The 14,649-nt window shown below is 39.2% G+C and overlaps 1 protein-coding gene across 1 annotated transcript in view; it reads right to left on the bottom strand.

Annotated features, from left to right (window-relative positions):
- The window catches only part of ENPP6 (ectonucleotide pyrophosphatase/phosphodiesterase 6), a 132,133-nt gene that overhangs the window by 34,169 nt on the left and 83,315 nt on the right, over positions 1-14,649 (bottom strand). Inside the window, exon 3 of the mRNA XM_008571538.1 lies at positions 5,194-5,305. Coding sequence (XP_008569760.1) covers positions 5,194-5,305 — 112 coding nt within the window. The remainder of the gene's footprint in view (positions 1-5,193; positions 5,306-14,649) is intronic.

The following is a 14,649-nucleotide window of genomic DNA, read 5'->3' as shown; positions in this document are numbered from 1 at the left end:
CGAGGCAAGATATTTAACCTTCAGAGAAGAAGTGGTCTCTTTCGCAGGATGGGGAGAACACAACCTCCATAATATGGTGGATGCAAGAACAAAGTGGGTTAATGGAAACAAAGCCTTTTGACCCAGTGCCCGCAGATGGGTGCCCAAAGTACTGATTCTCTTTCTGTTTCCTTTATGCTAGAAGTTGTCTAAGTTCAAGGTAGTCAAAGTAGCACCTCACAAGGAAATAACTGGGATCAATAAAGCTTTATCACCTATTGCACACAGGTATTCATATTCAGCACTGTACCACACAGATGTGTACAGTCAATTATGCTTCAATAAAATAAATAAATTAATAACAAAATAAAGTAAAGCTGTATCAGCACTGGAAGGATGCCCAGATTGAACATGGATGCTGGACGAGCCCTTCCTACACAGAATGTGCGGCTTCTCGACTGACCTGGACCCTCTGCCGCAGTGTCTCTGGGTAGGACTCCATGTTCATGATGTTAATGGCCACTCCTGCCTTCTGTCAAAACCTTTCTATCCTGAGTCCCATTTGCTCCACCTCTCAAACTAGTAGCAGCAAAGTGGACAAAGAAAAGCTCTATGAGCATTGATGACACAGGGAAATGTGTGTGTGTGTGTTTGGACACTCATGTGTGAAAACTCTAAGTGCTCTTTAAATTATAGCAAGAAATTTGAGATAGACCTGAACAGAAACCTAGAGGTGAGCTATGGGGTTCTAGACATGCTCCTCCATTCAGGCCTATCTGGTGGAAAGAGAAAAAATTATAATCTTTGCTAAACACAAATACCAAGAGAATTAACGATTAATGATTCCTTTGAGCAAGAGTATTGCATGGATAAGCTGCTACATGCAAAGTGGTCTTGACTGTTCCAGACTGTCCTAGACTGGACATCTCTATCACCCACCTCACTCCTGAAGAAGACAGAGGTTAGTTTTGTTTTTCTTTTTAAGAAAAATGTTGACCCACTACTGTCGGTCCTGTACTTTGTGAGAAGGTGATGAGACACGCTGTAACAGTGCATAGGTTGGTTGAAGGAGAGGCTTCCTTTTTCTTCGATGGAGGGCCTAAGCCATCTCACTGCTTCCACAGGCAGTATCATCTTGGCCTATTATTTTTCTTCCTCTTTTTTTTTTTTCTCTCACTTCAAGGACTGACAAGGTTTAGAGATGATGGGTCTCCATCTTTCTACCTACTATACAAAGGGCTGTTTCTGGTGACCCTGTTAACTTCAGCAGTATGAAGACCCCAGAAGATAATTGCTTTGGCTTGATTTAATCCTGCCTGGGCCTTCACTGTCCAACTCCAGGGGAATCATCATATTGTAGATTATGTGAATGCCATTCCATGGAGCTTGAGGCCATTTATGTAGACCACAATATGAGTGGTGTTGAGCTGGGCAGTGTGGTAGTGCCAGGACACTGTGTGGAGGCCTAGTCTGGGGCCACTCTCCTGATCTCCAGTTCTTTGTTGCCTTTTCTCTCTAGGGGAGCCCAGTGCCTTTGCTAAAGACACACACACATACACACACACACACACACACACACACCACCACCACCAACAACAACAACAACAACAACAACGACAACTCCCCACTTATAAATGTGCTCCAAGGTAGAGATGTGATTCCCCATAGCTTTGCCATGTTGCTTGAAAAGGGGGGGAAAAACCTCCTGTAGAGGAAATAGAGCCCAGCACTTATTCCTCTAATATTCTGGTGTCCCCCATGACATGTGCTCCAAGGTAGAGATGTGATTCCCCATAGCTTTGCCATGTTGCTTGAAAAGGGGGGGGGAAACCTGTAGAGGAAATAGAGCCCAGCACTTATTCCTCTAATATTCTGGTGTCCCCCATGACAGGGGAGTCTGCTTAGACTGGCCAGCTTGTCGCCCAGCACTGACCTGGGATTCTTATGGCTGTGAGCTCCCTGCTCTTCTGCCTGTGAATTGCTGGGTGGTACACCACGAGAGCCCATTCATTCAGCTGTTAAGGCAAGATGAATGGGAAAAAGATGACACTGCCAAACAGACTGTTGGATTACTTGGAGGTATTTGTGTGACTACTACAATCCAAATGTTCATATTTGGCATGGCAGTAGGCTGGAGGGATGGCTAGCATTTGGGGTATGTTGGAAACAGCGTTGGTTAGACCCAGAGCCATTCCAAAGTTCCAGCTCGGCTCATCTGCCGTGCATGCTGTGCGATTCTGCTGTGCTTGCACAAACTATTCTGCAACACAATATCCCAGCCCAACATGGATGTGGTTTTCCAGCACTTGTGGGTAAGAAAAAGAAAGCAGAGTAGGTAGGAGACAGGATCACATAACACACATGATTTACAAGCCATGTGAAGAATATTTACTCAAGGGTTATTCTCCCAGATTCTGCCCCACCAAATCTTAACTTTTTAATTTGTTACTTCTCAATTTTTAAGTATTTAAAATCTATGTTCCCTCCAACCTGTCAATCAGAGCATGGCCCAAAGGACCCTCTTAATAGGTTTTATGGAAATGGAATCATTCTAAGAAGCAGTGAAGGGAGGGGGGTTGTTTTCTCCTTTTGTAGTTCTGTGGGGGTGATGGTTGCTCACTGTGATGGGGAAAAGGTGGTAGTGGTAAGAATAAAATTCATAATTAGCCAGCTCTGTGTCTGAGGCAATCTAAGTTACAGGCCAATTCATGTGGTTAGTGCTAGTGATCTGTATACTGAGCTTAGGGTGTGCTGGCTCTTGGGTGTGCCCAGCTTGAAACTAGGCTTCTTTTCTTGGAAAGATGAAGGTCCTACCCTGGTCTCTACACTGATTAGTGGGGGTCCTCTGCCTGATCCCACCCAGGAAACTCATTCGGCAGCCAAGATGACCTCAAGTCAATTCCTGGACACTTAAGAGCCTCCACCATCCTTAGCCTCCTGGTTGCTGATTTCTTTTTTTTTTTTTTTGGCAGCTGGCCAGTATGGAAATCCAAACCCTTGACCTTGGTGTTATAACACCACACTCCAAACAACTGAGCTAACAGACCAGCCCAGTTGCTGATTTCTAATGCAAACTCTCACCTGGTCTCCCACCTGACTTTCACTTCCAGTGATTTCTGTGACTGACTTGAGGCTTTGTCCTCACCTGTCTGGTTGCTTGGTTTCTCTGACTGACTCTCGTGTGCTATTCAGGATAGCATTATTGATTTCTGCATGTTTGAAACTCTGTGTGTAGTTCCATGTGGGACAGGAAAAAAAAAANTGTGCTCCAAGGTAGAGATGTGATTCCCCATAGCTTTGCCATGTTGCTTGAAAAGGGGGGGAAAAACCTCCTGTAGAGGAAATAGAGCCCAGCACTTATTCCTCTAATATTCTGGTGTCCCCCATGACAGGGGAGTCTGCTTAGACTGGCCAGCTTGTCGCCCAGCACTGACCTGGGATTCTTATGGCTGTGAGCTCCCTGCTCTTCTGCCTGTGAATTGCTGGGTGGTACACCACGAGAGCCCATTCATTCAGCTGTTAAGGCAAGATGAATGGGAAAAAGATGACACTGCCAAACAGACTGTTGGATTACTTGGAGGTATTTGTGTGACTACTACAATCCAAATGTTCATATTTGGCATGGCAGTAGGCTGGAGGGATGGCTAGCATTTGGGGTATGTTGGAAACAGCGTTGGTTAGATCCAGAGCCATTCCAAAGTTCCAGCTCGGCTCATCTGCCGTGCATGCTGTGCGATTCTGCTGTGCTTGCACAAACTATTCTGCAACACAATATCCCAGCCCAACATGGATGTGGTTTTCCAGCACTTGTGGGTAAGAAAAAGAAAGCAGAGTAGGTAGGAGACAGGATCACATAACACACATGATTTACAAGCCATGTGAAGAATATTTACTCAAGGGTTATTCTCCCAGATTCTGCCCCACCAAATCTTAACTTTTTAATTTGTTACTTCTCAATTTTTAAGTATTTAAAATCTATGTTCCCTCCAACCTGTCAATCAGAGCATGGCCCAAAGGACCCTCTTAATAGGTTTTATGGAAATGGAATCATTCTAAGAAGCAGTGAAGGGAGGGGGGTTGTTTTCTCCTTTTGTAGTTCTGTGGGGGTGATGGTTGCTCACTGTGATGGGGAAAAGGTGGTAGTGGTAAGAATAAAATTCATAATTAGCCAGCTCTGTGTCTGAGGCAATCTAAGTTACAGGCCAATTCATGTGGTTAGTGCTAGTGATCTGTATACTGAGCTTAGGGTGTGCTGGCTCTTGGGTGTGCCCAGCTTGAAACTAGGCTTCTTTTCTTGGAAAGATGAAGGTCCTACCCTGGTCTCTACACTGATTAGTGGGGGTCCTCTGCCTGATCCCACCCAGGAAACTCATTCGGCAGCCAAGATGACCTCAAGTCAATTCCTGGACACTTAAGAGCCTCCACCATCCTTAGCCTCCTGGTTGCTGATTTCTTTTTTTTTTTTTTTGGCAGCTGGCCAGTATGGAAATCCAAACCCTTGACCTTGGTGTTATAACACCACACTCCAAACAACTGAGCTAACAGACCAGCCCAGTTGCTGATTTCTAATGCAAACTCTCACCTGGTCTCCCACCTGACTTTCACTTCCAGTGATTTCTGTGACTGACTTGAGGCTTTGTCCTCACCTGTCTGGTTGCTTGGTTTCTCTGACTGACTCTCGTGTGCTATTCAGGATAGCATTATTGATTTCTGCATGTTTGAAACTCTGTGTGTAGTTCCATGTGGGACAGGAAAAAAAAAAGATTCTTTGTTCTAATATGCTAATGAGCTTTGTACATTTCCAAGAAGGGAGTAGGGTAGGCAGTTTTCCGAAATTTACTTGACCACAGATCCTCCCTTTCTGTCAAATACTTATTAATATCTTCTGAGACATAATTGTTCACTAAATCATGATTAGGGAAATGCTGATTATTTATATTGCTTCTCCATTGTCTGACATCATAAAAAAGGAGGTCCTAAACCCCCAGGATCTTTCTTGCTATCAATCCAACATTTCCAATGATTGCCCCTGCCCGACATTACTTGCTCCCAATTATTCTGTGCTCTCGGTTATCAGTCACCATGCAAGAAGCTCCCCAACTCTCTGAGACATGATTTCACCTCCATCAAGCCTTTCTAATTCACTTTAGGATCAATTATTGGTCCTGGAAACAGAAAAGAACAATGTTATGGCTAAGAATTTGGGACACTTACTTTAATGAGTCAAGAGCATCACTGACAGCATTGGCAAAATTGATATCCGTTGGGACATTTTTATATTCTAGGCAGTAAGTAGGTCTGACACCAAGAATCTCAACCTCGCAGCCTAAGAAGGAAAAATATGGTGAATGGTTATTTTCTTCAATCATTGAGGCAGGATTATGAGCCTATTTCAGGCAAGCAAACACACTAGTCAAAATAAAATTTGTGTACAATTTCATGAACTAAAATAATTTATTGCTAATAGGTGGTACCATAATTTTGCTCAACTGAAGCAGAAGTTCTCAAATATCATTCCTATGCAACAGTGGCGTCCCATGAGAGAGACGGGCAAAAATTGGATAACAGCTGTCTTTTCCAATTTGAAATGAAACAAAAATTAATTAATACACAGAAATACTTCAATTAAAGCTTTTTTTCCTATAGGTTTTTTATAACTACTAAGTCTTCGAGTGTACCTTTGCCTATTCTAGAATCAAGTATGAGGTAGTATCTGACTAGTTAGAGAACTATAAAATAAACATTTTCCTGTCCTGTGGTATTATACAGAGACTAACTGGACTTAGAGATACCCCACTAGATTAGCAAGCTAAAAATCACGGAGTTAAAGCAAACATTCTGAGTCATGACCTTGCCTCTCCCAAAATGAAGTAAAAGAATCAAAAGCATTCAGACGTTAGAAACTGCTATGGCCTCAGTTTCCCTGCCCCAGATCCCAGACAAGTTGAAGGAATTGCCCTGAGGGAGAGACACCATATTATCAGAGTATAGAGCAGCCAACCATTTTATCAGACTATGGAGCTGTAAAGGAATGAGTCGGTCTCAGCTTAAGTTAGCTGGGTAGATATTTACTGAGCACCTATTATGAACTCATCACTATGTTCAGAAATAGTAGAAACAAAGATGGATCTGTCAGGGCCTCCATCCTACAGCATCCCAGAGTCTAGTCTAATGGGAGCACACGAACAGCATACTATGTGAAACCTAACGTGACGTGCACACTTGCTGGGCAGTGTGGAAGCTCAGATGAAGGGCATTTTCTTCAGGCATTATTTCCTCTTGAAACTCTTCCTCAAATCCCTGTGTTGGGCTCAGGCTTGTAGACTTATAGACTTAGCCAGGGCAATGGAGGATGGAGGTGGGGATGGGAGGGGCATCCCCAACAAAGAGAGCAGCAGGAGCAAAAGTCCTGAGAACTTTCTAGCAATAATGCATGTGTGGAGATCTGTAAGTACAATAAAATGCCAGAGAAGGGGTGTCAGGAGACCAGATGTGGCTCTTTCTTGTAGGCCAGGGAAAATGATTTCCAAGGTGTGAGTGAGTGAAGGTGGGACAGGCAGGGAGTGCAGGAGGAGGAGTCGTTGTCAGGAAACACATCGACCCACTCCTGGGCACATCTGCCAGCGGGTTAGAGCTGATATAATAGACAGCAGGGCCACCTCCAGGAAGAGTCCCTTCCTCTGGCATATCATTGCAATATCAGAGTGCCCCGTGGGAGACATCGCCCCTCTTTGCCTGATCTCCTGTATTTGGGAACAGAAGGGGCATCTAGGACAACTGAGAGAGACCTAGAAGGCAGGAGGCTCCCTTTTCCAAGACATGTTTATTGAATAGGACAAAAAGGCTTAGATGACCCTGGGATAAATCCTGCTCATGGCTTTTGGGAAATTATTCATTATCATGAAACTTACCAATGGAATTTTGACTGGTTATATCCTTTAGATATCTATGTTTTATCTGTCAAAAGTTATTTGTGAATTTTTTCTGTTCTCTCAAAGTTGTTTATTCTGTATCCACCCCGTGCTCAATGCCAGAAACCCAAAAGCAAATGAGATATTGCCTACCCTTTAAATGTTTAATAGCCTTATACGATGGGACCAGGTGTCCGCTTCTGGCATCTCTGCCACATCGGTGTGTGAGTTTGCAAGTAATGAAATTTTGACCATAGTTTTACAGATAAAAGAAACAGCATACATTTTTTTGGTGTTTTCACATTAATATGAAGCCATAATGTTTTGAGGGGGGGGGTTGTATAATCAATAATAAGCTTGTTTGTTAATATTATCAAACATGTGTTCTCTCTATCCTTTTATTCGATTAAAATAAATCTGGACTTAACTCTGGCATAGTAATACAGTTTACCTGAGAAATTTACCCTTGCTTTAGGTTAAAGTAGGATACAAACTATTTTTTATTGACTAATTACATGTAAAATTCTACAGTAAAGGTAGAGGCAATATGTGGCAAAGTAGAGCTGTTGCTACACTGTTATGGAACTTTTTATTTTAAAAAATTATTATTAATTTTAATTTAATCAAAGGCCATGGGAGCATCCTACCAAGGCTAAGGGCAGGACAGAAGAATCAAGAGAAATTCCTCCAAAGTACACAAAGTCTTCCCTGAGTGTAANGGGGGGGGTTGTATAATCAATAATAAGCTTGTTTGTTAATATTATCAAACATGTGTTCTCTCTATCCTTTTATTCGATTAAAATAAATCTGGACTTAACTCTGGCATAGTAATACAGTTTACCTGAGAAATTTACCCTTGCTTTAGGTTAAAGTAGGATACAAACTATTTTTTATTGACTAATTACACGTAAAATTCTACAGTAAAGGTAGAGGCAATATGTGGCAAAGTAGAGCTGTTGCTACACTGTTATGGAACTTTTTATTTTAAAAAATTATTATTAATTTTAATTTAATCAAAGGCCATGGGAGCATCCTACCAAGGCTAAGGGCAGGACAGAAGAATCAAGAGAAATTCCTCCAAAGTACACAAAGTCTTCCCTGAGTGTAATCAACAGCTCATCAAAAACTAAGGACAGGATGTGAAGGTGGAGAGTTATCCTTCAACTTGCAGAAACTTGTGGATAATACTGGAGAAAAAAAGAACTCCTCAATGACCCAAAAAGTTGGCTGCATAAATACTCTATGAGAAGCATAGAGAGTCCTCCATTGGGCAAATTCCAAGACATGCTAAGGTGATATTCCTTATCTTTTCCTCACGTTTGAAGCTAGTGACAAAGTGAATCTAACTAAATCTTCAAAAAAGCCCCGACCCACTCAACTACAGATTAGGTTGACTTAAATGCCACCCTAGAGGCCTGATACGGAGAAGGACAAGCTCTTCTCTGGGGGAAAAATCCTTTGCTACATTCTGTATTGCTCTTTTTCACAAAATGTCCAGCACGTAATAGAAAATTATGAGACATGCTAAGAAGCAATAAAATGTGCACAATAATGAAGAGAAACATAGTCAACAGAATTAGACTCACAGATGACACAAATGTTGGCCAGAACAGGTAAACATAAGAGAAATTCTTTTTAAAAAGACTACTGACTATTCAAAGCAAAATTAATAACAATATAATATGGGGTTTACAGCATATGTTTAAGTAACATATAATGCAATCGAATATAAAGAGTGTATGTGGACAAATGGCATTATAAGATTTAATAACTAACGTCATTTGTGCAATAATATACTATTACGTCACAGTAGAACATGAATGAGTAATGATGCATGTTGGAACATCTAGAGTAACCATTAGAAAAAAATCACAATTGGGGCCGACCCCGTGGCTCACTCAGGAGAGTGCAGCACTGGGAGCCCAGCGACGCTCCCACCGCGGGTTCAGATCCTATATAGGAATGGCCGGTGCGCTCACTGGCTGAGCACGGTGCGGGCGACACCTAAGCCAAGGGTTGCGATCCCCTTACCAGTCACAAAAAAAGAAAAAAATCACAATAAAATCTAAAATCAATAGATAAGATACATTTAAAGATGTTCTGGGTTTTGTTGCAGACCGTTGCAATAAGGCAAATATCACAATAAAGTGAGTCACACAAATTTTTTGATTTATCCAGTGCATACAAAAGTTACGTTTACATTATACTGTAGTCTATTAAGTGTACAATGGCATTATGTCTAAAAAACAGTGTACACACCTTAATTTAAAAATAGTTTATTGATTAAAAATGGTAACAATCATCAGCCTTTAGCAAGTTATAATCTTTTTGCTGGTGGAGGGTCTTACCTTGATGTTGATGGCTGCTGACTGATCAGGGTGGTGGTTGCTAAAGGCTGGGGTGGCTGTGACAGTTTCTTAAAATAAGACAACAGTGAAATTTGCCTCAGTTATTGATTTTTACTTTCACAAAAGATTTCTCTGTAGCACGAGATGATGTTTGATAGCATTTTACTCACAATAGAACATCTTTCCAAATTGGAGTCAATCCTCTCAAACTCTGCTGCTGTTTTATCAACTAAGTTTCCATAATTTTCTAAGTTCCTTGTTGTCAGTTCAACAATGTTCACAGCTTCTTCACCAGGAGTAGATTTCATCTCAAGAAACCACTTTCTTTGCTCATCCATGGAAGAAACTCCTCATCCATTAAAGTTTTATTATGAGATTGCAGCAATTCAGTCACATCTTCAGGCTCCGCTTCCAATTCTAGTTCTCTTGCTATTTCCACCACATCTTCAGTTACTTCTTCCATTGAAGTCTAGAACCTCCCAAAGTCATCCATGAGGATTATAATCAATTTCTTCCAAACTCCTGTTCATGTTGATATTTTGACCTCCTCCCATGAACTATGAATGTTCTTGGTGGTATCTAGAACGCTAAATCCTTTCCAGAAGGTTTTCAATTTACTTCACCTAGATCCATGAGAGAAATCACTATCTATGTCAGATATACCCTTATAATAAGACTCAAAATTAATTTAAATAATTAATTATTCAATTATTAATTTAATAATTAGACTTATTATTAAAATAATAAGACTCAAAAGTCAAATTAATTTCTTGATCCATGGGTTGTAGAATGGATATTGTGTTAACAGGCGTGAAAACAGCATCAGTCTTGAGCATCTCCATTGGAGTTCTTGGTTGACCAGGTGCATTGTCAATGAGCAGTAATATTTTGAAAGAGTTATTGTTTTCTGAGCAGTAGGTCTTAACAGTGGGCTTAAATATTCAGTAAACCATGCTGCAAACAGATGTGCTGTCATCCAGGCTTTGTTGTTCCACTTATAGAGCATAGATAGAATAGATGTAACATAATTCCTAATGGCTCTAGGATTTTCGTAATGGCAAATGAGCACTGGCTTCAACTTAAAGTCATCAGCTGCATTAGCCCCTAACAAGAGAGTCAGCCTGTTGTTCGAAGCTTTGAAGCCAGGCACTGACTTCACCTCTCTAGCACTGTAAGTCCTAGATGGCATCTTCCTCCAATATAACGCTGTTTTATCTACATTGGAAATCTGCAGTTTAGTGTAGTCGCCTTTCTCAATGATCTTAGCAGGATCTTCTGGATAACCTGCCACAGCTTCTGTGTCAGCACTTGCTGCTTCACCTTGCACCTGTATTTGATAAAGATGGCCTCTTTCCTTAAACTTCATTAACCAACATCTGCCAGCTCCAAGCTTTTTTCTCCATCTTCCTCACCCCTCTCTGCCTTCATAAAATTGAAGAGAGTTAGGGCCCTTTTCTGGATTAGGCTTTGTCTTAGGGGAATGCTATGGCTGGCTTAATCTTCTATCCAGACCACTGACACTTTCTCTATATCAGCAATAAGGGTGTTTCTTATTATTTGTGTGCTCCCTGGAGTGCACTTTTAATTTCCTTCCAGAACTTTTCCTTTGCATTCATAACTTGTCTAAGATGTCTAAGATGAAACAGCGTTATATTGGAAGAAGATGCCATCTAGGACTTACAGTGCTAGAGAGGCGAAGTCAGTGCCTGGCTTTAAAGCTTCAAAGGACAGGCTGACTCTCTTGTTAGGGGCTAATGCAGCTGTTGACTTTAAGTTGAAGCCAGTGCTCAACTGTTCGGTGCAAGAGGCCCACGCAAGAAGCCCACCTTTCAGCCTATCTTGGCCTTCGATATGCCTTTTCACTAAGCTTAATCATTTCTAGTTTTTGATTTAAAATGAGAGACATGTGACTCTTTCTTTCACTTGAATACTTAGAGGACATCGTAAGGTTATTAGTCGGCCTAATTTTAATATTGTTGTGTCTCAGAGAATAGGGAGGCTGAGGGGAGAGGGAGAGATGGGGAACAGATAATTGGTGGAATGGTCAGAACGCACATTTATTGTTTGCCATCTCATATGGGCTCAGTTAGTGGCACCCCAAGACAATTACAATAGTAACACCAAAGACCATTGATCATAGATCATCATAACAGATACAATAATGAGAAAGTCTGAAATATTGCGAGAATTACAAAAATGTGACAAAGAGACCTGAAGTGAACACGTGCTCCTGGAAAAATGGTGCTGGCAGACTTGCTTGATGCAAGGTTGCTGCGAACCTTCAATTTGTAAAAAACACAGTATCTGTGAGAGTTATCCCTGTAGTAGAATTCTGAAAGTGCTCAACTAGTGGAAAAGACACCAAAGGAGAAACGGAGGAACAAAAACAGTTAGGACAAACAAAAAATAATAAAAAGATGATTGGCTTAAACCCAGCCATATCAATAATCATGTCAAATGTAAATCGACTAAACACTAATTAAAAGGCAGAGATGGTCAAATTGGATAAAACAAAAAAAGAAGACCCAGATATATGCTATCTGCAATAGAAAAATATTTTTAATGTAAATATGTTGACTGGTTAAAAAGAAAAGGATGGGAAAAAAAGCCATACCATGAAACACTAAGTACAAGCAAGCTGATGATGTTATATATCAGAAAAGTAGATTTCTATAAAATATCAAATGATCATAAAGATGAGCAAATGGAACTCTTATAATTTGGAGGTGGAAGTGGTGCATGACTGCACAAATACACATCTATGCTATTAACCAAAAATTCTACTCGCTGGTATTTACATCAGTGAAATAAAAGCATTTGTCTATTAAAAGACTTGTTCAAGAATGTTTATAGTAGCTTTATAATAGCTTCAAACTAGAAATAATCCAAATATCCATAAATAGGAGAATGGAAAAACAAATTCTGATATATTCATGCCACGAAATACTACTCAATAGTAAGAAAAAAAGAAGAAACTACTGATACATGCCATACAAGTGTGTATTTAAAAAACATTATAGTGAACAAAAGAAGGCAGACAAAAATAGCATACGAATATATGGTATGATTCCATTTATATGTTGCCTGAAAATGGACAAAACTAATCTATCACAATACAAATCAGAAAACATTTCCCATTGGGGATGACGAGTAATTGACTGGCAGGAGAAATGATATTGGAAAAATTCTATATCTTGATCTGGGTGGTAATTACACAGGTGCATACAATTTTGGAAATGCATCAAATGTATTTATGATCTGTTCATTTTGTTGTATGTAAATTATATGAAAAATTTAAAAAATAATTTAATTGAATACCTATAATATGCATAATATTGTATTAAGATGTGAATAATGTTGAACAAAGATGAAATATTAATATTAATAATAATAATAACTACCTGATATTGACTGGCTACTATGTACCAGCATGTGCTTATGTGTACAAGCACTTTACTTAGTACAACCTTTATGAATCCTGTAAGATAGCTGACATCACCTACATTTTACACACAAGCAACTGAGTCACAGTGGTGAAAAGATTTTCCCATTGTCATAGGGCAAGTGCCAGGAAGAGCTAACATTTGAATCCAGTTTTATCAGATTCCCAAACTTTAGGTATTATTTTTAAATGACATCTGGCAACTTCAGATGTGCAAAGGCAGAAATTATGCTTTACATACCATTAAGATTTACTCAAGCTTACTGAGAAATGTCAAGATAAAGAGCCGAAATAAACAATGAAATGACAAAAATAGTTAAGCCTAAGCAATAAATATTAAGGTAGTTATGTGAAAATATCTTATTGGAAAATTAGATGCACATTTAACATTTTTAATGTAATAATCTGGACCTAAAGTTCCAAATTATTTTAACAGAAATCGGGGAAGAGTGCCAGGGAAGAAAGGGAAAACATTCTTATGGTTGATGAAGACAAGGGATGGTCAATATATAATGTTTCATTCGAGACACTGATTTAAAAGGTTTTAATATACAGCAGAAAAGTTGTATGCATACTTTCCAAATCAGAGGAAGAAACGTGAAGCATAAAAAATTGATCAAATATCAAAGTACATAAAAGTGAAAAAAAGGAAGTATCCAGGAAGCACTAATACTGAAAGCACAAAAAAAAGGCAAATCAAATACATTAGTTTCAAAACGATTGTAAATGGATTAAACTCTTAAGGAATTTCAAGGTGAAGCAAGAAACAAAATCCAACTGTAAAATATTTACAAAATTCACACGTGGAATAAAATGACACAGAAAGATTAGATATAAGAATAGACCATCCCCCGCCAGAGGTAAACCAATCAGGTATGCTAATAGTATTAAAGCAGATTATGGTATCAAAAGCCTGAAACAGCTACAAATTCACATAAATAGTTATGAATGTCTATGATGCTTTATATATCATAAATATATGCACACACAAAGAAATCTTGGAAATATAAAATGCAAAACTGCAATCTTGGTGAAAACTTTAAGGACAGTTCAAGATATAAAGAATTAATAGAGATACAGAGGATTTTAATGTTAGTATCAATAGGCTGGATTCAATGGATATTGAAAATTGTACCTTATTAGCACAGAATGTACATTCTTTTCAAACAAAACTGTTGGAAAAACTGATCATATTCTTATCCATAATGAAAATTCAATAACTTCCAAAGAGCAGAAATGTTATAGTCCACAATGCATATTATCTGACCACAGGTAATAAAGTTAGAAACAAATCATAATAGTTATCTAAAAATAATTCCAGCTACTCGTATGTCAAAAAATTATGTGACTTGATGTAAAGAAGAAATGAAAACTTCATGGACAGGCTAGTTTTTAACAACAGAGAAAATTCTACCTTTCAAAACGTCAAGGGATGCACTTTCATTGAAGTCAGAAACAAACCAGGAATATTGCAATCACCACTGTAATTTGTTACTGTTACAGAACTTCTTATCAAACAGACTAACAAAAAGAAATAAGAAATGAATGCTGGAAATCAGGAAGCATGCGTGAGAGTTCCTCTATGGGAACATTTTAAAAACTTTGTGTCTGTTACCCATGTCAAAATATTCATATTGCTTCATGACATAGTGCACAAACACACACACAGCAGAAACAAAAGTTTCACCAAACTATGAGTAAAGCACACTATAACATTTTCTTGTTCTATTGTATTCTATTTTACATTTTTTAAAAATGCTGTTTAGTAATCCATAAATTGATTTCACTGTTCACTATAGATCAAGACCTGTGTTTAAAAAATACCAAGATGAGGCATACACCTAGGAGTGGATTCTTGGGTCACTCTCAGACAACTTTTACTGTATTCATGCTTTGCCTCCTGGCAAACCACTTCTAGGAACATATTCTAACAATATTAAGTTGTATATACAAGCATATATGCTGGCAG

This window comes from Galeopterus variegatus, unplaced genomic scaffold (assembly GCF_000696425.1).
Source record: "Galeopterus variegatus unplaced genomic scaffold, G_variegatus-3.0.2 Scaffold700, whole genome shotgun sequence".
Taxonomy (NCBI): domain Eukaryota; kingdom Metazoa; phylum Chordata; class Mammalia; order Dermoptera; family Cynocephalidae; genus Galeopterus; species Galeopterus variegatus.
Note: the sequence above shows the minus strand (reverse complement) of the source record. Positions and strands in the feature narration are given on the sequence as shown.